Source organism: Protopterus annectens, chromosome 2.part0, assembly GCF_019279795.1.
Source record: "Protopterus annectens isolate FY-2018-M chromosome 2.part0, PAN1.0, whole genome shotgun sequence".
NCBI classification, from domain to species: domain Eukaryota; kingdom Metazoa; phylum Chordata; order Ceratodontiformes; family Protopteridae; genus Protopterus; species Protopterus annectens.
The window spans coordinates 1,792,292,603-1,792,318,199 of record NC_056728.1 but is presented as its reverse complement, the minus strand read 5'-3'; the positions used below and the strand labels follow the sequence as shown (position 1 = coordinate 1,792,318,199).

Here is a 25,597-nt window from a genome sequence, read left to right as displayed (position 1 = left end):
AGTTATTGTAGACTGTAATCGTGTTTTTTTCTTCTCTGTTTCTTTTCTTTCTACTCTCTTTCTTGCTTCAAAATGTACCGATAATTTTTTTTTCTGTATATGGAATTATAAATATTTTCATTTTAAATGTATTACCACAATAGCATATTTCTTTTAGATGTGTAAATGTCTGTAATGTCTTAATGTTCTAAATTTTTGAATGCATTACTGTGGAGCTTTTCTCCCCGGGCTTCCACTGAAAATGGATCAATGGCCCAGTGGACTTTCCCAGTCAACAAATGTCAATAAATAAATAAATATACCTTGGGTACAAGAAGTAGCCTGATAACAGCTCAGAGGCTTAAACCTTTTATACCATTTATCAGGCAGTGATTTTTTTTTTTACCTCTGTCTTTTAACTCATATGAAGAACAAATGCTTCAAAGGTACATTTTGCAAAGACAAAGCAGTGACAAAACAAACAAAACAAACAAAACAGTAGTCTAGGCTACAGTGTGGATTTTTTATGGATGTTTAACAGTTTAGCTTTGGCATGAATATTTGCAGCTTGTGGCAGTGTGAGTTATATATAGCCAAGCTCAGATTTTAAAGCTAAGATAAACACTCAGAGTGATTCTTACATTGCATAACATACCTGCATCCAACGATCCCCTCGGTTCATATACTGATAGCACACTGTCAGCTTGCACTCAGCTTCATTTGTCAAATTCTTGACACCTTTTCGGAATTTATCATTATTTTCAACGCTAGAAGAATTTTGCACGCAACAGTTATTAGAAATATATTACAAAGTAATCAAGAGACATTACTTTAACATAAAACATACACCAAGGGTTGAACTCTGCTGCTTATAGTAAGCTAGAAAATGAAGCAAAAGACTAGAAAAATGACAAAAATGCACATTAGTAACACATCAGTATGTGGCATCACATAATATGTATCTAATAGTATCAAAATAAGTACTATGAAGTATTTAAAGTAGTAGGCTTTTTCAGAAATGACAACTAGTTAAAAATAGGCGCACAGTAAAACTGCAGATAAGGGCAACCTGATGCATTCTGCTTACACCATGTTACATAACTGCTTAATACTCTCATTCCACAGTGAATGCATAACCTCGCCACAGCAATAAATAGAACATGCTGGAGGGATAGATTCCTGTCACACAGACTCCCCATGCTTTGGAACAAAATTCCTAACTACATTAGGCAGAGCCCCTCACTAACACTTTTCAAGAGAAGCCTTGACGACTGGATGGGTAACAGAAAGTACACCCCTGGGATCACTTCATTGGCACTGCTTGACAGAAGCTCAGTTAATTAATCAATGGGGTGGCGAAAGCAGACACATTCTGGCTAGGCTTATAAATGCCCTCGGGCAGATAGCCTAGTACCTACCTATGAACCTATGTGTTATGACTGTCCAGTGCAGATCTGACATATTTAGCTACATGTAATTCAATAGCCTACCTTGGAAGTCCACTCCAGCCCGTCTCTCTATAAAAAGTATGCTTCTTTATGATACTCTTTGAGTTTTCCATTTGAAATACAAATAATGTCATGTATTCTCTCCAATTCACTTCTCTGAAAAACATTACCCTTTTTAGCAGTTTAATTAATTTACAGAAACTAAAGTTTTAAGTTGTAATTCTGTCTCCCATCAGTGTTCAAGAACTACTCTCACAGCCAAACTGCCTCCCTCTATCAACATTATTATGTAGCTGAAACTACCCAAAATGCACAATATACTCCTAATGGGAGTGTAGATGTTGCAGACAGCACAACTGTACTGAATAATCAAAGATTCATACTGGTCACAAGGTGCAGAATGTTTTCTATTTCTGACTCAGTGAACTCAAGAGTTCCACATGGATCAAGCCCAGTCCCACAGCACTGAGGGATAAAGCCACGACTGCAACCAGAAGACGTGTGTTTGACTGATTACATGGGTGATGGAAGGACTGGGGTGGAGGGAGATGAAAGTGGGTGGCAAACTTTGGGTTGATCATTCTGGGAAGAAGGTGGCAGCTCAGCTCACAGCACCAATGACATCTGCATCACCAACAGCAAGGAGCCTAACGCAGTATTCTGCCTGGTCAGTGGACTTAATATATGTGGTAGCACACATGCGTCTCCTGCTACCAACTGATTATGGAGGACACAAGCCATCAGGGGTGGGAGTTTGGAGCATAAACAAAAATCCCCATCCTCATAGCACATGAAGACACCACTCCTGGTACTCTGCTCTAACTCCCCAGGGGGATGAATGGTTTGGTGGGCTATCATCTCTGGAAGAAAAAAATGGATCAAATGGGTTACGTAGTGGGAGGCTTAATGGTCATTATGGTAGTGCAGCCTCAAACATTACGGAAAGGAAAAAAAAAGTTCCTCACTGATCTACACCTTACACTTATAATTACAAGCATAAAATACTCAAGCAGTCATATAAAGAACAAATAATATAAGGGGACATTTGAATACCTTTTAGCATGTCAGACAGCCATTCAAAAATTCAATCTGCCAAGCATTTACAATATGCTAATATTACAATATCAAAGAGAAAGAAAGAACAGTCCTCAAAAACAAACCGATTTCCACAAACTTATTCTTATACTAAATACCAGACATCTAACTGACAGCATTAGAAAAAAAACTTCACTGTTATACTACAAAGTTATATTCACAATCTAATTAGTCCAAATGGCTACAACTTCTCTCTGAGATTCAAATTCTGTATAGTCAATTCAGTAAAAACAGAAAGAAAAACCCAACCAAGCTAGAGGTTTCAGTGTGTGATACCTTAAAGGGAGAGTCCCACAGATTTTTTTTTGTTTTCATTCTGATCTTTGTTTACATTTTCAGTCTAGCTTTCTGAGCATATCCCAGCTTTGGCTGCGGGGGTAGGGGGTGCTTACAGGATGCTTCGATTGTTTAGTCAAATTCCATCTCAAATTGCAGTTGTGCTCGCAATAGCTCTCACTGAGTCATTCGTTAGTTTCACCTGTGCTTTTTATCCTCAGCGGAAAGTAGACTTTCAGGAATTTTGTAACCTCACTTGCTAGTACATTGCAGGAAAGCATATGACCAATGCAAATCTAAACTGTCAATAAATAGTCTTCTTGCAGATTTCTGAATTGTTATGAAGTGCTATGACGTTAGGCATGGCTGCGACTTCCTATGTAGAAAGTATTGGAAAGATGCAACTTTTGAACAATAGCAGAACCAGTCTTTTTTTTCATGCTTTGTTTTTTGATCTCTGAATACTAGCCAAATGTAATGTTTTTCTTCTGACCTGCTTTAAAAAAACGTGTGTGTGATGCAAGCAATCGATTCATTTTAAAATTTACTGTCACAATGGGGGCTGTACAGTATGGCTACCTGTGATAGTTATACATATTAATTCTGAGATTGCTCTACCATGGAGTAAAGGGAATATGTCAACAGACTGCTAAGATTTAGTATGAATTTACTAAACTGTACTCTTTTGACCATACTGCTCGCAGTTATGCTACGCAGAATAAATAAAGGAAATAAAGAGCTGCACAATTAAGATAAGCTTTTTGATGAGTTCATAAAAAGTAAACACTGAGAGACTTGCCTAACCACCCCCACCACAAACACACACAAAAATGTAATAACTTTATTGTTTCCCAGTGATCGGGGACTGAATATTGTTAATTGTTTTCACTATAGGGAAAGAAAACAGGGCTGCATAAAGTAATTTGAAGCCAGGAGTAGGGCTGATGATGACATGGGAAGTGGGTGACAACTGGGAGGTATCGGGTGAAGCTTAAAGAATGAAAATGTGCAGTTAATGGGACATATATTATTCTTGATATTTAAAAGCAGCAATATGTTTACACTCTGAATTAAATGAAAATAAAACAGTTTGCTACAGTTAGCATCACAAACAATTCCAAATCTTAATAGGCAGAAGAAACTAAGAATTGAAGCAGCAACTTTACAGCTTCATATTGACATCGAAGTTATGCTGCCAACTGCTCAATTTTGCCACATATCAGGGATATGGCCAAATACTAACCAATCACTGTAACTTCTTATAACAGTGAATTTAGGACATTCACTAAAGTTCTCAAAGCATCACGTTCAAAATTCACACTCTCACAAGGTACTGGTAATTAGGAGCAGTCAGTTATAAAAAACACCCTAGCTTGATGAAGTTAATCAAAGACTGAAGTATTCAGAATTAGACACAGACAAGCTACAGTACTGCAGCTTTTCAAATGTATAGACTGCTCCATTTTAATAGCTGCTACCTTACTTAATGAGCAGTGTGGTGCCCCAGCACTGGCCCAGTAATCAAGGAGCATCAATCCTCACCACTAGCACCAGTGGGGAATGTACACTTGGGAGGATGACAAGTACACACACACAGTAAAGTGCAATTTCCCTTAAGAGCACAGAGAGATCACAGTCAGTCTGGGGCTGGTTTCACCCTCTTTCTCCAGATCCCCAATAAGACTCCCCACTGGCACAGCTACATAGTTGAGATCTCAGCTGAGTGGCCAAACTAGGACCTCCAGCACCCTCTCTGTCCAACCAGTGCTTCGTGTCCCTGCCCAAGTAGCTGACACACACACACACACACACACACACACACACACACACACACACACACACACACACACATGGGGAAGGCTGGCACAAGTTTACTAGCTATGACCCCTTCTGCCCAGACTACAAGGTAGTTCCAGTTGCCACCAGCCATTACTTATCAGCTAATAAAGGCCCTTAACAAAGGGTTTCCAATCCTACTGTGTAATGTTACTATTAATCCAAATGGTAGTCTGACCAAGAGCAAGGCTAATTAGGAGTGACCTGTACAGTGTCACCAAATACATATGCAAGTTCTCTCAGAGCTTAAATATGTCTCACAAATATCAGCCACAAAGATAGGTTTAATACATTTAATAATAAATAATAAAAGAACAAGACAATACTCAGTAAACAAACACAGTTACTTCAGAATTTAAAATCACAGGAAATGTTAAAAACATTGCAGGACAGTCTCAAATAAATAAAGAAAACATCCAAGCTATACTTCACTATATTCCTAACTGTATCCAAGAGAAATTACTGTACCCTAGACTTACTTACAGCAAGGCAAGTGCAGAGATGGTGATGAGTGGATGTTCCTAGGTCAAAGTTAAAATACAAAATGCGCAGTGTCAGTGAGAGAGTTCTTAAATTAATATCAAATATTACTGCTGGGTTAGCTTGGACGGCATCACTTTTTGTCACATGACTTAAGTTCCCAAGCTAAACCCCCATTGTAGCATTTGATATCTCCTTGTGAATAATACATAACCCTCAGATGTTTGCAGTTGCTGGAAGACATAAAACACTCACAAAACAATGCAGAAGGCACCCTAGTTCCAGACATCCTGTCTCTTTTTTTTCCCCCCAAAATCTCTATTTCAATTTTCTTTTTCTCCAAATAATAACAATACAGTAACTCAAAAACACAAATAAACAATATAAATACATATCTAAAGAAAACAGACAACAATCTCGTTTCGAGAAAATTATATATATATATATATATATATATATATATATATATATATATATATATATATATATACACACACACACACAATGTATACACTAGAAGTCACTACATCGTCAAGTAAAGTATGAGAATTCTTATGTTCATTTGGTCTCATAAGGGATAGTGGAATGGGGATAGTCTACACAGAAAGTAAAGACAGAAATTCAACCAGGTTCGATTTTCAGCTAGAGCGTCTTCTGCGTGGAGACATGCGTGAATGGGCGTACCTTCGTTGAAGGTTGTGCATCAGGGCTGGTAACTTGGCACGTAAAAATCAACTACCAATCATTAGCGGACCGGAGTTCCGCTGTGGCGACCCCTAACCGGGAAAAGCCGAAAGACACAACAACATTGTATATTTAGGGAAAATATCTAGATACACATATACTAAGAGAAAGGGGAAGATGCAAGAAAACTGGTTATACTACATTTATTATTAAAAGGTTAGCTTATCATGTCAATTTGTGGGCGAATTTTATTTGCCAAGAATTATATCTAGTAAGTAACCCCAATATTTTTGGTAATAGCGTTTGTTTTTTGTTTTTGAATAAACTAATTTGTGAGATGAGATATATTTCATAGCAAGATTGCTAAAATTTTCCCATGTAATTGGTGACATGACATTCAAATTTTTTGTAATAAAGAATTTAATAAGGGCACACATCGTAATAGACATGTTTTAATATTTTTGGAAGTTGATTGATGTTAATGTGCAATATAGCTGTCTCCCATGTAAGGGTTGATTTTTCATATCCCATCTTCTCTAATCTTACTCTCAAGGAACACCATAAGTTGTGTATCTTAGTACAGTTCCACATGACATGTAAAATATCAGCTGTTTGATCCGGACAATGGGGACATATAGGCAAAAAGTTACGATTGAATTTATTTAATTTAGATAAGGTATAATATAGATTGTTATTTACCATAATTTGTGTATATAACAGCTTCTTGAAAGGAATGAATTTGATTGTATTTTCAATGGCTAGTTTCTTATTTTCTTCAGTCAGTGACTGATTTTTCATTTGCCAATAGTTTGAAATTAATAAAGAATTCTGATGTTTTGCGCTCATTACAATTTTATAAGTCCTAGAAATTGTTTTCCCTTTAATCGCAAGATTTTCAAGTATTAATTGGTACCAGAAAGGCTCATCCAGACTCTGCTACACTTTGCTGTGAAGGAAAGGTTAGTTTGCTTTTATTTTTTGTATTACTGTATTGCCTTTCTATATTTTGAATACTGTAGTTTGTTTTCTTTACCTTGTGTTTTGCTTGCATTCTGTTTTAACAGCATATTAAAACTACAAGAAAGACCACAGCTCTCTCTGTTCTGAGTCAGGCAGAAATAAGAACCGATTAATTAAGGACCACTGTCTTTCTAGTTGCCCACCTCTTATGTTAATCTGACCATATATCTCATTTCTCTTTACTTTCACTGACTTATGTGAGTAATCACAAAATCATCATTTTTGAAATCCCACCCCTTCAATTATTTAAATTTATTGGCCATCCTACAGTATTTCATAGTACCAAAATACAAAAGTGACCACCCCTTTCAATCCATCTTGCTGTTTTAAAAATAGTAACTCTCCACTAAACCTTAACTTTTTAAACAGGTAAAACTCAAGTTACCTACTTTCACATCTAACTTCTCTAGTGCACACTGCAGAGTGCATTCTTTTCAATCTTACCTTTAAGCATCCCAGTGACTAGCACTTTCTCTAATACCTGCTGGAAAGCACTAGGAAGCCTTAAACTCATACAAACACTGAACTCTCCTTGTTAACAAGGAGAAATTAATAGTAGGCACTAAACAGCCTATAATTGCAAAGTACCTTGCTAAGGAAACAGCTCCTATACTTTACAAAGAAAAAAAGCCCCAAACCAGGCATGTCCAAGGGTCAGCTTCTGGTGATTTCTCCTGTCCACCTGGTGAATCTGGGCATACTGGGGCAATGCAGCAATTGCCTCATGTACACAGACAACCCTCTCCTCCTACCACCCAACACTAAAACCTGTGAGAGATGCACTTACATAGCCAAAATGGAAGCAAAGCTCTCTCCACCCACGATTGTGCTAAACAGTCAAGAGAAGGTTAACACCCACACTACACCTCAAGCAACACATAGCCCTTCTAAACCCGCACCACCAACACCCACATATAGCAACACTAAATCCACATATGCAGAGGCCCTTAACTGTAACCTGCCCAAGCAACAAAGACCTCTGAAGCTGAAACGCAAACAAACACCAATCACAACCAATGTGTCACATAGTTCACAACACCAGTGTGCCACCCAGCAACAGCCCCTAAGGCAAGACAATGTGCCTAACACTTTAGTCATAGGTGACTCTATAGTCCAGCACAGTGATGTCCCTCTCACCAGGTTGAATAAGGAGAAAATTACAGTCAGCTGCCTGTCGGGTGCCAGGATCTGCCACATAACGCATGCACTCAAGTCACTCCACAACAAGTACAAATATGACTCTGTCATTGTCCATGTTGGAGTGAATGACTTGAGACGTACCTCCCTGGACTACATGAAAAGAGACATGGAAGAGCTCTCGGATCCTGTGGCCCAGGCAGGTATGACCCTAGCCCTGAGTAGCATCCTGCCTTCGCCCAGAATGATACCACAATATAAGGATAAAATGATTGACTTCAACAATTGGCTAAGCTTATGGTGTCATTCAAAGGGGATCCAGTATCTGTCTGCCTGGGATGACATGATTGACAGACCACGATGCTTTGCCAGAGATGGTCTGCACCTGTCGCCCCTGGGATTCAGGTTACTGGCTAAGGCTCTTGCCACCCCTATAGTGCCTTTTTTAGGCAAAATTCAAAGGACAAAACCACCACCATAACAGGTACAAGCATGCAAAATCTGAAGGTAATGCTACTCAATGCTAGAAGTCTAAACCTCAAAATGCACTCTCTCGAGGCACTCCTAAAATGGAGAACATCGATATCTGTGCAGTAACTGAGATCTGGTTCAAGGCTCCAGAGAGCACCCCTGCAATACCAGGCTACAACTCTTACCACACTTTTCGGCCACCAAACCAGGACCAAAACACTAAAGGTGGAGGAGTGTCAATATTCACCAAGGATATTCACACCACCAGGCTAGTTGGCCAACACAATGTGTCTGAAATTCTCCAAGTGCAACTAACACTAGGTAAGACTGCAATCCAAATTGTAGCTTGCTACAGATCCCCACCATACCCCAAGATTCTCACTACACCTTTCTAAACATACTGGAAAATATTAAGATAGAACCAAACACCCTAATACTGGGTGATTTTAACTATCCTGCCATTAACTGGGAAAACTACTCATGTCCCAACACCTTTGCGCAACGGTTCTTGGAATTCATAAATTCCAATGCCCTGGATCAACTAATCCATATTCCCACCAGGGGCTCCAATATCCTAGACCTGGTCATTACCAACATGGGAAATCAATGCTCCATACCTATGGTCACCCCCTCGTTAGTCAGGTCTGACCATAAGCTAATCACCCTTAACATCCACATCCCACCCCCCAGTAAAGAAACCACCATAAAAACTTCTCCAAAGCCAACTTCATGCTACTCAAGTCAGAAGTGACAAACTTCATGACACCCATGCAGACGGGAACTGAAAGTTCAACTGCTGAATCCTACACTAAGGCACTTTTAGAGCACATCCACTCATGCATGAATCGTGCCATCCCAAATAGAACCAAAATGCTCTCATCCAAAAAAGGAAGCCAATCTGGTGGTCCCCTGCCATAAACAAACTTTACAACAAAAGGAAGAAACTTTTGCAGAAAAGAGGAAAATCCCAGGATGCAAAAAACTCCCTTACTAGCCTCAGTAAGAAACTGAGATGCCTCATAAAATCCTCCAAAGCTAGTTACGAAAATAAAATTGCCAAAGATTCCAAAGACAACCACAAAGCATTCTATAACTATGTCAAGAATCTAAATGGCAATGCTCAGATCTGCTCTAAGCTAAAACAGAATGGCATTAAATATACTGATCTGAAGGATATTGCCAATATCCTGGCAGATAGATTCACCCCCCTCTCACCCCCTAAATGGCCCATCTCAATACCGGAAGATTGCCAAATTCCAGTAATAATGGCCACAAAGGTACAAAACACACTCTCTAAAGCCAAGAATACAGCATCCATGGGACCAGATGACATCCTGGGCTGTGTACTACATGAACTACAATATGAACTGGCACCTCACCTAAGTGTCATGTTTAATCATAGCCTCACCTCAGGTTTCATGCCCACTGAGTGGCACAGAGCTACAGTTATCCCAATCCACAAGGGGTGATCCACCTTGGATCCCAGAAACGACCGTCCCATCAGTCTGACAAGCCTTATCTGCAAGGCCATGGAGCGTATTATCATGGAACTTATAAACAAAGACATTGGCAACCTTCAAACACTGGACCCCACCCAGTTTGGGTTTGTGAAGGGCCGATCTTGTCTCCTGAACCTGATTGACTTCTTTGAATCAGTCTCCAGAGCCATGGGCAAGGGTAAGGTGGTCCACACAGCCTATCTAGACCTTGCCAAGGCCTTTGACACCATCCCCCACTCTGGAATCATGGATAAACTTACTAAGTTGGGCATTAATCCCTATGTCACCCAATGGGTTGCTAAATGGCTTACTGATAGAACCCATACTGTAAAAGTAGCCGACTCCAAATCCAGCTCCAGACAAGTGACAAGTGGAGTACCTCAGGGTTCAGTCCTGGGGCCACTCTTGTTTGGCATCTACTTCTCTGAAGTACAGGTCAACACTAAGGGACTCTGGCTAACAAAGTTTGCAGATGACTGCAAACTGGGAGCCATTATTGAATCCCAAATGATGTGGATACTCTACAAAAGGGCCTTACAGAAACAGATGCTTGGTGCCAGAGCCATGGGCTCAAGCTCAATGCCAAGAAATGTATTGTTATCCCTTTGGGAAAAACATGTATCCATGAATTACCATATAGGTGGCAGTACACTAAACACAGAAAGTGTGATAAGAGACTTAGGGACACAGGTGGACAGTGGTCTCACCTTCGATAACCACATCGCCACAACAGTCAGTAAATCCTTCTATGTGGCACACCTCATCACGAAGGGCTTTTCATCCAGAAAAAAGGAGGTCATTGTCCCACTGTACTCATCCCTCATTAGACCCATTATAGAATACAACGCCCCATTTGGTATGTACCTCTCAAGACATCTGCAACAACTGGAAAGGCCTCAGAAATACCTCACTAAAAGAATCACAGGCCTAAACCAGATGCCCTACACTGACCACCTTAAAAAACTCCAGCTATACTCTGTCGCATATCGTCTACTCAGAGGCGATCTCTGCTTAACATACAAGGCCATGTCAAACCCAGAGCTGTTGGACATGCTACACTTAAAGAAATCCCAATCCCTCAGAGCTACACGCTCCAGGGATCTAAACCTCGTCATCACAATAAACAAAACATGCTGGAGGGATAGGTTCCTGACCCAGAGACTCCCCAGACTCTGGAATAGATTGCCCATACATGTCAAGCAGAGTGCCTCTTTGGACCTCTTCAAGAGGAACCTTGACAATTGGATGGGAGAAAGGAAATTCACCCCAGGGATCACGTCAGTCACCCTGCTAGACAGGGGTCCAGGAAAGTAAATAATGTGGGAAGAAATAGCCAGGGAATTGTTATGGCTAGGCTTGTATAGGCCCTAGGGCTGATAGCCTAGTATCAATCTATGAGCCTATGAACTAAATTTATGTTCTGTACGTCAGTGTGTATTTGTGAGAATTTAGCATTTATAAGATGGTGACGTTGGTTAAGGATAATACTATATTTCTTAGGAAGTTTGAGTTCAAGTCTCATTTGCCCCATGTTATAGTCTTTCCATTGGTATATATCCCATATCATGTAGTCTTTTATCACGGGGTAGTTTGTTAGTTTTATGGGTTTATTATTTATTAGTAGATTAGGATTTAGGTGTAATGGTTGTATAAGGGCAAATGCGTCAGCTAATTGCAATGATTTAAATAGTTTCTGTGTTGTAAGAATCATGTTTTTAATTAGTGGGTGTAGATTCTTCATGTATATGCTAGCCTGGTTTAAATTCAAGAATGGTAGGGATTTGATATTATAGCCAAGGGATTTCAGCTGTTCATACCAGATTTTGGTCCACTGGGGTGTCCAAGTATTTATATATAAGTCATAATTTATTATTTGTATTAGTCTGTAGACAGTAATTATACTATAGTAAAGCTTAAAATCAGGCAACCCCAATCCCCCCTTATCTTTGGCGAGTATAAGTTTTCCATATTTAATTCTGGTAGATTTGGGATACCATAAGAATCCTGATATAGTTTTTTCCATGGTAGAAAATTCATCTTGACAACACTAGCTTTTGACAGTAGAGACATATTGATGTTCTTCCATCTATCAATATAATTTTAAATACTAGTCCAAGTACTTAGTAGGTTATTGTTTATAATATCTTTGAAGTCCGAAGTAAATAGTATTCCTAGATATTTTATCTGATAGTTTACTTTGATCTCACTCATGGGAAAGTACAATTCTTTATGACCTATAGGATTGAGAGGAAATATGTGTGACTTGTTTAAATTTAAGTTATAGTTTGAAACTACCGAGAACTCATCAATAGCTTTAAGTATTTTTGGGAGGTCAGTAGTGGGAAGTTGGAAGTATATATTTAAGTCATCAGCAAAGGCCGAGTATATAAGATTTGTATTGTGGATTCTGGGAATATGATGAAAGATTTTTTGTGAAATAAACAGAAGGAAGGGTTGTAAATAAAGATTAAATAAGTATGGCGAAAGAGGACATCCTTGTCTTGTACCATTGGATAAGAGTATAGGGTTAGTTATAAGTTTGTTTACCTGTATAGTGGTAGAAGCTTTCTGATACAGAACCTGGATCATTTTAATGAATTCTTGAGGAAAACCATATAAAGGCAGTATATTAAATGGAAAGTGTAAGTGTACTCTATTAAAAGCTTTGGTTGCATCTACTGTAAGGGCATACCTGGGGCATCTATCACTATTAAGTAGTCTTACAATGGTATCTAAGAGGAGTGTGTTGTCACTTGTTTGTCTGTTTGTCATAAAGCCCTTTTGTTGTTGGGAAATAATAGAGGGGAGTATATTCTTAAGTCTATTTGCTATAACATGGGCTAATATCTTAAGATCAGTGTTTATGAGGGCTATTGGTCTATAATCTGCTGGATCTGTTGGGTCAGAATGCTGTTTAGGAATCAACACTGTCTTGGAGTTATTTAAGTATTTGTCTGTTATATCATATTGTATTATATAGTTGAAAACTTTTAATAACACTTTGAAGATAGGTTCCATGAATAGCTTATAAAAATCAGATGTGTATCCATCAGGCCCAGGGGATTTACCTAGTTTTAGTTGGTTTATTGCAGCTTTTATCTCTTTTAATTGTAATGGTGATTTTAAGAGTTTCCTTTGATCTTCCGTAATTTGTGGAAAGTGTATTATGTATAAAATCCTCAAATCTGTCTGTAGATGGTGATAAGGGTATATTGTATAATTTCTTATAAATATCTTCAAAAGCGTCCACTATATCTTGGTCTTTATATTTCACCTGTCCTTCATATTTTATTTCTTTGATCCTAGGAGGTCCACTTTTTATGTTAATTAGTCTAGCTAGGAATTTGGATGGCGTTTGAGCCCATTCTGAATATTGATAAATTGACCTTAATTCTAAGAAGATTTTCTAAATAGCGTTTGTGTAATTGTTTTTGCCAATCAATTATTTTTTCCTCAAGTTCTTTAGAATATTTTTCCTGAAGTTCTAGTTCAGCAGTGTTTATTTGATACTGTAGTTCATTCTTAAGATTGTTATATTTTTTGAGCCATGCAGATGTTTGAATAATAATACCCCTGATGGCCACCTTGGCAGCCACCCATTGTATGTCATATGGAATTTGAGTGGATATAAGATCATTTTGGAGTTGGGCTAGGACATTCTGAATTTCTTGTGTTGTTTCTTGGTTTTGTATAATTTTAGGATTTAATGTCCAGGTATTGAGATAGGAAATATTTTGTTTATGGGCTTGAAAATTTATTAAACGTCTAATTTTGGAATGATCTGAAAGAGTTTTATGTGATACAGCATAATTTAATTTGTTAGAAAGGAAAGCAAGGGAAATTAGAAAAGCATCTATCCTGGACCAAGTTTTATGAGTGGCTGAAAAGAAAGTGAATATTGATATTGTTTTAAAATATTGAAATTTAACATAAGGGTCAACTAGTTCAAATATATTTTGTAATTCTTCAAGTGCTGTAGTGGTAGATTGTGACTGTCTGTTTTTATTATGCAATCTATCCTTATCTAGATTTAGTAAAGCATTCCAGTCCCCACCTACAATAAACAGATGATTTGGGTATTTGGCTAATATATTAAAGATTTCATAAATGAAGAGCTGTTGATTTGAGCAAGGGCTATATATATGAAGAAAGAGTCATGGTTTGTTCAAAGTATGATATTCAATAATAAATAATACCCATCTCCCCTTTGAGTCAGCTTCATAGGAAGTAACCTCTCACTGGAAGGATTTATTTACTATAATCACCACTCCCCTGGACAAAGTACTATAATTTGCAGCAACTATTGTTTTAACCCATTTTCTTTTCCTTTCTCTAACCCAAAGTTGGTCATCTAAGTGAGTTTCTTGCAAGAAAGTTATATCAGCCTTAGTTTGGTATGTGAGGTGCATGATTACATTTCTTTCTTTTTATCTACCATCCCTTTAACATTCCAAGAGTCTATGGTTATCATTTTTTATTAATATTGTTGAAGTTTCTCATTAGTTGATATTCAAAAATACAGTTATAAACTTTGTCTGTTAGTGTATTTATCTTAAGAATAAATTATGTGACTTCTATATTCCTAAACTCTAAATAGGTGCCTAACCACCCATCCCTCTGTATTAGTAAATGTGCATGAGTTAAGAAACTAAAAGAGACCATTATTTTTAGCAACAAGGAGTAAATATTTATCAGAGGGATGTCAATAATACCCATTCTGTTCCAAGTGTGAACAGTCATCAGCTAACAGACTGTGCCAATCCCGCTCCTTTTGTTATTTATGTACTGCAGATTCATTTTCAGACTTCTTAAAATATTATGTTAATTGTATCTTTAGATATTATATAGATAGAAAGAGAAAAGTAGCTTTTATAAAAAGTTTTGTAGTAATAGCAACATATTATAATTCTTAACATTTCAAGAGTTATTAAAGAGTTTACAAAACAGTATTTTCAAAAAACAAGTACAATATATGAACATTTAAAAAAGGCAGCCCTTTAAAATTCAACAACATTTGCATTATTCTTGCTAACAGCAACTAACTGTGGTTCTTTAAAATGTATTGGAAACTTCCTTTAACACTGCACTGGCAAAAGCCTTACAAGCACAGCATTGTGAACTCCTATATTATTAATTAACCAGTGCCATCTACTGGACAAACTGGGAAAAAAAGAGAAAAATGTTTTTGTACCTTGCTCATAGACACATTTAAAAGTAACTCAGTGGTTATGCCAGTAGAATAATGATTATACATTTTAAACATTTAGAGAAGGCAGCACTTTAAAATTCAACAACATAATGCCTTATTCTTGCTAACAGCAACTAACTGTGGTTCTTTAAATGTATTGGAAACTTCATTTAACACTGCACTGGCAAAAGCCATATAAGCACATAATTGTGAACTCATATATTAATAATTAACCAGTGCCATCTACTGGACAAACAGACAGAAAAAAAGAGAAATGTTTTTGTACCTTGCTCATAAACACATTTAAAAGTAACTCAATGGTTATGCCAGTAGAATAATGATTATACATTTTAAACATTTAAAGAAGGCAGCACTTTAAAATTCAACATTTGCATTCTCTTTGATAACAACAACTGTGGTTGTTTAAAATACATTGGAAACTTCATTTAACACTGCACTGGCACAAGCCATACAAGCACATCATTGTGAACTCATATATTATCAATTAACCAGTGCCATCTACTGGACAAACAGGGACAAAAAGAGAAAAATGTTTTTGTACCTTGCTCATAGACACATTTAAAAGTAATGTTTATGCCAGTAGAATAATGATTATACATTTTAAACATTTAGAGAAGGCAGCACTTTAAAATTCAGCAACATTTGCCTTATTCTTGCTAACAGCAACTAACTGTGGTTCTTTAAAATGTATTGGAAACTTCATTTAACACTGCACTGGCAAAAGCCATACAAGCACATCGTTGTGAACTCATATATTAATAATTAATCAGTGCCATGTACTTGACAAACAGAGAGAAAAAAAAAGAGAAATGTTTTAGTACCTTGCTCATAGACACACTTAAAAGCAACTCAATGATTATGCCAGTAGAATAATGATTATACATTTTAACTGAAACTATTAATGTCTAGTATTTACACTACTTAAACTATTATATCAAAGGTTATATCCCATTTATTGTAGTTTAACACTCCTTTTTGTAAGCTGTAAATGCACTTTAAAGTCATTTCTCTATGCATTCAGTGTTAGGTAGCTTTCCAGCTTTTAAATGTAGAAGGCAGTTATTAAAAGGCAGTACCTGAAGTATTACAGTGTAACAAAAACATTTTCTTTAGAGGCATGTAAGCAGAGTTATTTAGAACACATTCCACATCCATTTGCTTGAAGTTTCTCATAAGAGTGGTATATTCTTCTGTCCTGTAGTTCTTTGGAGCTGTAGCACTTGTTTAGCCTTCCAAAAGTTGTTTTTGGATCAAAAAATATGAAAAGAGTTGTCTCAGACAGTATTCACTTTGAAGATATGCAGAAAGGTAGATTTTGCCTGGTCAGGTGTTTCCAGGGATATTTTTTCTTCTTTGTAATAAAATGTTAAAGTTGCAGGATATTTCATTTGGAAACTAATCTTATTTTCAATGAGGTAAGTGCAGTATTTATTGAGTTTCTGTCAATTTTGTTTAATTTCTAAAGGAAGATCTTGAGTAATTGTAATTTTATGTGTTCTCCATGTAACATTCTTTTTAACTTTATAAGCTGACAGTATCTGTTGAACATGTGCTGAATTAAATAGTCTGATGTAGATTTGTCTTGGAAGATCACTTGTTTCTGTACACGTAATAGCTCTGTGGGTTCTTTCAATCACTATCTCATCCAGGAGATCGTTATTAGTGAGAAGAGAGCTTAGTATTTATTTTATTATTGGAATAATTTGTGGATTATCAAAGCTCTCTGGAATACCTCTTATGATAAAATTATTTATCTGGCTTCTAGCTTTTTTGCTGTAATTCTTTAATTATGGTGTCATTGGTTTGTGCTTTTTGTTGCAGTTCATTTTTAACTCATTGTCCATAACTTTAGCTTCATTTTGTTCTAGCCTAAGCACAATTTGGTCCAGCGTAGAGCCAAATGTCATTAGTTTTTGAGAGAAACCCTGTACTTCTGGTTGTAAAGCAGTTTTCAGATCCTCCAGTGTTAAAGGTTGTACCTGTTTTAATCTTTGACACATTTTACCAGCTTCTTGTTGTTGCTTGTTAATTTTTTGCCTTTTAGAAGTGGTTTCTTTCTCAGGAAGACATCCTGTCTCCTTGCTGCAATGAAACTAACTTTTATGGCACAATCATAAAGCAATTTAATTTCAACTTATTTTCTTGAAATTTTGCAAGTTAATTCTGTATGTTCCAGTTTCTACTGTTGAAGCATATACATTTACACAGGTATATTTTCCAGTAGGGTACACTGTGGACACATCCTTGAAGCTCAGTACTGTAGAAAACCCTTATCAACACACACTTCTGTACCAGTAGTTTAATATACATATAACATATATTTCTAATACATTTGGTAACACAAGCAATTGTATCATGCTGGTATTCACAAATGACATAAAACTATTTACAAAATTCCAGATAGTTGGGCTGGCAGTGTCTCCTTTTGTTACATTTCTATATAAATCATATTAATATTCTCAAATGACATATATTTATTTACAAAATTCCAGCTAGCTGGGCTGGCAGTGTCTCCTTTTGTTACATTTCTATATAAATCATATTAATATTCACCAATGGCATATAATTATTTACAAGTATTTCCCTTGATTCACCACATATCTGATTGTTTTGTGGCAACAAAATTCTGAGTGCCCACTTCACCCACTTAATTCAAGCTGTCGATAGATGAAAAATCCCACAAGAGTTGTAGAGCTTTGGCTCTTAGCATAGGATAAGCATAGGATAATAAAGAATTGCTAAATTAAAATGAAGTGTTTTGTTTTAATCCACAACTTTAAAACAGAGCAGCTTGCCAAAGAAAAATTGAAGACTCCAGTTAGCCCAGTCTCTGGTTGCTGATAGCAATTAGTTATTTTCTGACTATGGTGAATTACTACGTTTTTTGGCAACTTTCAACTTTTCTCGTTACTGAAAACTAACAACTGCCAATATCTGGAAGAATAGAATTAAAGCTGACAATTAAATATTCAATGACTGATATGAGCATTACGAACACTGAAATTATACCGTGTCTTCTTGTTTACCAAACTGTATGATTCATTAGTCCTTTTCACTCAAAGCAGCACTTCCCTTTGCACAAAGCTTCTTGCTTCTTTTGGAAAGAAATTTTAACAGTAGCTTGATTCCACATATTTACCTCAGTTCTGGGAATGTTCAGCAGCAATGGAAACAAGTAAAATCTGCTTTAACTTTGATGGTAGGCTTTGTCGTCCTGCTAGGTCTCCAGCAGGATGTTAATAGCACTGGCAGAAATTGCCAGAAATGATTATGTCAGGAAGACTGAGATCCACGTTTGAGTTGCTTTTGCCAGTCTGGAAAATAAAATCTAGAGAAAACAATGGACTTAGAAGTAGACTTTCACCATGCATACAAAGTTGAGAAGTTTTAAACCTGGAGGTGAATTCTAGGTAAAAAAGACAGTCATGGTCTTAAACAGTTTCCTGAAAAAAACAAGACTTTTTCAGGACTTGGCCATGGTTTGTCTTTGAGAAGGCATGCTGAGCAGATCATAAAGGACAGGAGATTCACTGAGCAGTGCAGAGTTACCTTATGCATCTGTGGAACTTCAGGTTTTGAAACCTGTAATTGTGCCTAGGGTAACAGAAGCCTGTACAGAATCCATACCTGCACCAGTTATAACAGAAAATATTGGTCAAAATCTTCAAAGCTAGCTGCCTGTTGAAACACCACCATGATATTCATGAAAGATGTACATCTAATGAACTAAAATGGTATCTAAAGTAAGCAGTGAAACCTTTCCTTGGAAGAACTAACTTGTGCTGTGAATTCAGTAAAGGCCTATCAGTCTACTTAGACCACCTACATTTAAAAATGACAATTAAATCATGAAATAAACAAATGCCATGCTGTCCAACAAATGAAATACAGTGAAAACTTATAATGTTTGAAATTTCCATATTGTATGCTTCTGAATAACATATTTTCTGTATTAAAAAGAGTTTATACAAGACATCCTTAATATAACAGCATGCATGTTGGACATGTACTATAGCTGTCTCATGCGGTTAAGCATAAGCACTCCTCTGTGAAGTAAATACAGTTTCCAGATGAAGATGTGTAAACGCAGTAATGTTTGCTATATCTGCAATTGCATCTAGGAGGTTCTCAGCTTATGAACTATTCACACTGCTTTAGTTACTAGCAGGTCTCTTGAATTTCAGATTAATTAACAATCCTGCTAATTACTGAAAGTGTTTGAGAATGTTTTATGCCAGACAACAAACCATCACAATGAAAGTATAGAAATAAATGACATATTATGATTTTGCTTTCTAAGGGGGCTAATGCCCCTTTACAGTTGGCTCTGATGTGTGTGTGTGAGAGAGGAGGGAGAGAGAGAGAGAGAGATGGGGAGAGAGAGAGGGGGAAAGAGAGGGAGGGAGGGAGGGAGAGGGGGAGGGAGGGAGGGAGGGAGGGAGGGAGAGAGAGAGAGAAAACCTGTTTTTATCCCCAACCTTTGACTGTACTAATAAATTAGAGTCTAAACTTTCAAAACACCTCTACAATGTGGTACGTATTCATACTTTGATAATCCCCACCTGTTGTATAGTTTATTTTAATACAGTAGTAGTAAAATCCTACTGATGGGGGTTACAGAGATATCTACTCCCCATACAAGAAATGTTATCAATTAAATATTTTAGTGCAATTCAAGACAGCACAGTTACACAGTGTACAACACAGAGTATTATGACTGGGTCTACAACCATAACCTGCTTGTTATATGTTCAAAACATGGATATCACAAAGTTTGTTCAACAGGTGAATCTTGATATTTAAGTCAAGCTAATGGAGCTTTACCTGTTCCCATCTACCACAACATTTAGAGAAAACAGAAACTGTATGAGCACTAAGTGTTTTACAGCTTTGAAAGCCAGAGCACTCTTACTGTTACCACATGGAGAGCAGCTACCACTCAGACTGTTTTTCTTTTTTGAAGAAGTCTGAATGAAGTGTGTAATAGCTTCGTATGACTCTTCTGTGATGGCCATTGACTACTGTTAATAGTCTAGCATGAAACTAGAGTTTAACAGTTGTGAAAGGTACATAACAAAAGCTTGTTAAGCACATTTTTTGCATCAGAAGTGCTTAACAGATTTGAATTTTGCCTGACTTCAGAATATAATAATGGTATCCCTTGCACTACAATGTGGTTTGAAACCTACAGATGTCTATTTTGTAAATAAAGTATAGCAATGACATATGGGTGTTACCCCTCACAGTTACAAAAAAAAAGTACAGTATTCCCTTCCCTTAACTGTTAACAGTCACAAGATTCTGTTCTCCAAACCTTTTAAAGAAAACTCTGACCAATTCTGTGATTCATTCTGACGGTACATACTAGCTTGGAAACAAACTCTTATCTAGTACTACTGAGTAGCCCTGGAACAAGATCCACAACTGTCTCATCTATTTTAATCACAAGTGATCCACTGTTTGTTACATTTCTTCTTGGCTTCTGACAATCTCTTGCATCTGTTAATAAAATTACATTTGGTATGGTTTACAGCAACATGATTTTGGACTTGACAGTCCTGAAACAATATTCCATCCAACAAAGCCTCTCTCTCTCTGTTTCTGTTGATTAGTGATAGTAAGTTTTCCAGTAAATCGTTGTCATTTAGTCAAAGGCTGCATGGTCTGGCACAGAATCCATTTTCTAGGTCATTCAGTACAACCTGAGAAAGTTAAAATATTTACCTGGTGGCCAAGTAGAGGCCTTCATTATATGAATGGCTCACCTTAGAGATAAGCCATCTAGGCAGCCGCCTAGGGTGCTCTGCAGCTGAGGGTGCTTTTCCTCTATTTATTTATTTATTTCCCTAAATTAAAGAAAAATGAATAATAAACGTCCCTCAGTGTCCAAGCATGGGGATATTACTTAGCTGCAGCACTCTAGGAGATAAAGCATCGTCTAAAGTGTTTTGTATATGCCAGAAACATTTGACTTCTGTAGTGAAAAGCAAGTGTCAAGAAATTCCAAATGGCCCCTTTAAATTTTTTTTTCAGTATGTCCCAACATTAGTTACTGTGTCATTAGCTCAGTGACGCAACTTCAGTAGAATTATTAAGTCTTGTGGCAAGAAGCATGCGGCCTGTGAGGACCTCAATGAAAGTTATAAGATAACAGTAAATGGAACACTGAGCACTTGAAGCACCTTTGTCTTCCATCAGAGACAAATGGCAAGCAGAAGCAACAAGAGGTAAGCATGCTGTGGACTGCTGTTCAAGTGTCTGTCAACTATCTTTGTTCAAAGATCAGGGAAAAGCTAAAAATAATGGACCAGACAAATGCCAAAACAAGGACAGGTCTAGATATTATACTAATTTATTAATGTTACTTGATCAATAACTCCAATTCAGAAAGGTTACCGTGAGGTTTATACAAGGTGTAAACCTTGCAGTAAACCTTTCTGATTTAGAGACAGTCCTATCACTATGGTGCAACATGAAGACATGCAGCACCATGGTGGACTGCCTCTGCAACTGTGGTAAATGCCAATGTAGCATTCTTGAGAGGCATATGCTAATTAGCCACGTGCTCTCCATTGAAACTGCTTGTGGTAGGCTGTAAACATGGCCAAAAGCTCATGTTCATCCATCACAGTAAAGACAAGTATTGGGGAGTTTAGTGAATAGGTATTGTAGGATGTGTACACGTGTGTTTGTGAGGGGATGTATGTGTGAATGTGTGTCTGCCTTGGAGGTCACAGTAGGGGGTTAGTAAGGGTGTGTGTGTGTGTGTGTGTGTGTGTGTGTGTGTGTGTGTGTGTGTGTGAGGGTGTGTGTGTGTGTGTGTGTGTGTGTGTGTGTGTGTGTGTGTGTGTGTGTGTGTGTGTGTGTGTGTGTGTGTGTGTGTGTGTGTGTGTGTGTGTGTGTGTGTGTGTGTGTGTGTGTGTGTGTGTGTGTGTGTGTGTGTGTGTGTGTGTGTGTGTGTGTGTGTGTGTGTGTGTGTGTGTGTGTGTGTGTGTGTGTGTGTGTGTGTGTGTGTGTGTGTGTGTGTGTGTGTGTGTGTGTGTGTGTGTGTGTGTGTGTGTGTGTGTGTGTGTGTGTGTGTGTGTGTGTGTGTGTGTGTGTGTGTGTGTGTGTGTGTGTGTGTGTGTGTGTGTGTGTGTGTGTGTGTGTGTGTGTGTGTGTGTGTGTGTGTGTGTGTGTGTGTGTGTGTGTGTGTGTGTGTGTGTGTGTGTGTGTGTGTGTGTGTGTGTGTGTGTGTGTGTGTGTGTGTGTGTGTGTGTGTGTGTGTGTGTGTGTGTGTGTGTGTGTGTGTGTTCATAAGTGCAATCAGGTGAGGAGGGGACTGTATGTATATTTGTGTGTATCTGTTTTTATGGAATGGATGTGTGAATGTGTGGTGTATGGGGGAGGTTGTTATACCCGCGCACTCCCCTAGACTAACAAGCAATTCCTTCAACATGTTGGGTGGGGAGACACTAGTCACTAGGGATATCTCTCCAACATGATGTGGGCCAAGGGGAATACTAAACACCAGAAATACTTCTTCAATATTATGTGGGTCAGGGGAGCAATAAACATCAGGGATATTTCTTCATAATTACATGGCTCAGGGAGCACTAGACACCAGAAATACTTCTTCAATATTATGTGCTTTGGGGGAGCACTAGACACCAGGGGCAATTCTTCAGTATTATGTGGGTCTGGGAAGAACAAGAGACATCAGGGATACTTATTTAATATTATGTGGTTTCAGGGGGGAGAAGTAAATAACAGGAATACTCTATACAACGTGCATAGTTTTGAAGCACAAGAAATCTAGACAAAGCCAACATTAATGATGGGACAAAGATGTACACTCGGGGATTGATTTCTGTTATTAATCTTATAAATTTAGAAAGTTGCTAGAATAACAGCTTCTGAATTAGCATGCGGTTACTGAAGGATATGAATTCGGAAACTCTAATGTCTGACATTAATGAGAGAATGTGATCATCCATGACATACAAGGGCAGTGAAAATGTAAGAGGAGACATCGGGAACATCCTACTAACTAGTAGTGTTTATGTGTATGCTTGCGCACGCACGTGTGTGCGTGTGTGTATATACACATGAGTAAGTGGATGTGTGTTTGTGTGTATGCATGTATGTGGGGGAGTGAATGAGTGAATAACATGTTAATCTGCACTCACTGTAGTTAACAGTGATTCAGACATGCAAATGATTTGATAATTAGGTATTTTCTCATCATTGTTAATGTTTCTCTGACATGCAGACATATGCATTGTGTTAACAGACACTTTTTACAGCTCTTACTGCCAGCAGTGGATCTATCTCTAAATCCTCAGGAACAGGTTCTGCATCAAGGTGCAATTTCTGAACAATAGGAAGTATAAAGTTCTAACGCCTGGCATTACTGACTCACTGAAAACCAGAACATGCACAGTGATTTGAATCAGGGTTAAACTTATAATTCTATGGGGAAATATCCATAAATGTTGTTAACTCATTATATTGGCTTTGCAGGATTAATGTGATTTGAGTGAAAAAACTTTGATTCTTTAATGTGTGGTTACGGTTTGTGCAGGAGCTGAAATAAATACATCTATATGCACACATGCCCTAACTGCTGAGTGGGGAGGATGAAGTCTGTTGAAAGTTACTGGTCCTTTTACTGTTTGCTCAGTTTAAACAGTCACTAATCTGGCACTGCAAGGCTAGTCTGCATTTGTATTAAAGGAAGATGGGATACTTTACTGTTATTTATGTTTTCTTTTCACCATAATCAGACATCTGTGGAATCAGGAAAGTGTCTGCAATTGATGTGTACAGGGGCCATCTCTGCATATAAGTGACTTATTTCCGCTGTAATTTGATCACTGTTAAACATAGTTCTTAGCTTTTTCTAATTTTCAGAATGTCCCTAATTTGGCTCATAGTTTCAATCCGTTAAAATTTGTTGCTTTCTGACAAATTTTTGAAGACTGCAGTCACTATCACTGTTATTCAGAAAGACTTAGCATGATGGGGAAACTTAGCAGTTTTCATCATTGCATTAAGTCTTTCCGATTCATTGACCCACCCTATGTTTGAGGTTTCCCCTCGAGGAGGCTCAGCATTGAGAGTGGTCTTGCAGGTAATGGGGCAGTCTAGTAGAGTAATTAGCCATGCACTTTCCCTGGGAAATGTCAGTGGCTCCCAATTTGTGTGGCCTGCTTATTAAAATTTTATTCTAGAAGGAAAACGTGACCACCATAAAACCACAGCAATGACTCATTAATTACTATGTAGTGTAGATATGTTTAGAGAAGACATGGGGTCAGGGCAGGGTTTTAGTATGTGTATGTGTTTGGACGTGTGTGCATGCTTGTCTGTAGGGGTATGAAGGAAGATGCATGAATATGTGTGTGTGTGTGTGTGTGTGTGTGTGTGTGTTATCAGCCTGAATTAACACATTACATGGGGTTAGTTAGGGAACTGAGAGTCTGGATGCATGTGTGTGTATGTGTGTTTGTGTTTGTGTGTCTGTGTGTGTGAGTGCAAGTATGTATAAAAATAATATGACTGCATTTTTTTATTCTGTATAGACTTGCAGTACTGCAGTCACACACATAGCAAGTAATTGGCTTTCAGAAATAAGGAATAAAAAGTATCAAAGAGCAGCTGGAACCTCACTGTGTCTGGGGGCCTAGTGATCCCTTCACCTCACCCTGTATAAGTGGATATTGACACAGTCTTCAAATTGACCTCTAGCCTGAACCCCACTTAGTCTAAAACTTGCCATACTCAGAAGTATGCAAAGAAGGTCACTGATCCATAAAGTGTATAGGGGTTAGGGATGATGTCACTGTTTCTTTAACTTTCTTCCTAAACCTCAGGGGGTGTTCACTGGTCCATATATCTTGTTTTGGACTGGGACAGTGTAGTCATTATTTCTTTAACTTTCCTGACAAACTTCAAAGGTGTGCATGCAGAGTCACTATAGCCTGCATAGGAACAGTATTCTGTCTAAGCGCAACAATTTGCAAACATTACTGTAATCGTTACTTTTTCACTTTCGTCACAATTAAATACTGGATGCACATACAGGTGGCTATCATTTGAGTGAAGGTAATGATGCTTGCTGTTTATATATGTCTGATAGCAACAGGTGAAAATATTTTACACGCAATTTTTTTTTCAGTTTTTCTCCCAAGCTGACATCAGAAGGGTAGAGAGACAGTGGCTGTTTTTGGGGCTAGGAATGGGGAAGCATGCTATCCATATGAATGGCAGCAACAACATGAAATGGATGACTCTGGCTATTCTTCCTTATTTTTCATACCATACTAACACCAGAGGGGGAAACAGAAAAGGTGACCTTTTTTTGAGGGCGGGCTAGCGAGGCAGGTATTCTCAGATATGATTTATGCATCCTCGCAAGCACGTGTCATCTCAGCTTACTGTAAATTGCTATTTTGACAGATTTGAGCATTGTGCCTTGGATA

At 37.8% G+C, this 25,597-nt stretch overlaps 1 protein-coding gene across 1 annotated transcript in view; it reads right to left on the bottom strand.

Moving 5' to 3' along the window:
• The window catches only part of PADI2 (peptidyl arginine deiminase 2), a 1,404,027-nt gene that overhangs the window by 455,129 nt on the left and 923,301 nt on the right, over window positions 1–25,597 (bottom strand). The window contains exon 9 of the mRNA XM_044061822.1: window positions 635–746. Within this exon, the coding sequence (XP_043917757.1) occupies window positions 635–746 (112 nt within the window). The remainder of the gene's footprint in view (window positions 1–634; window positions 747–25,597) is intronic.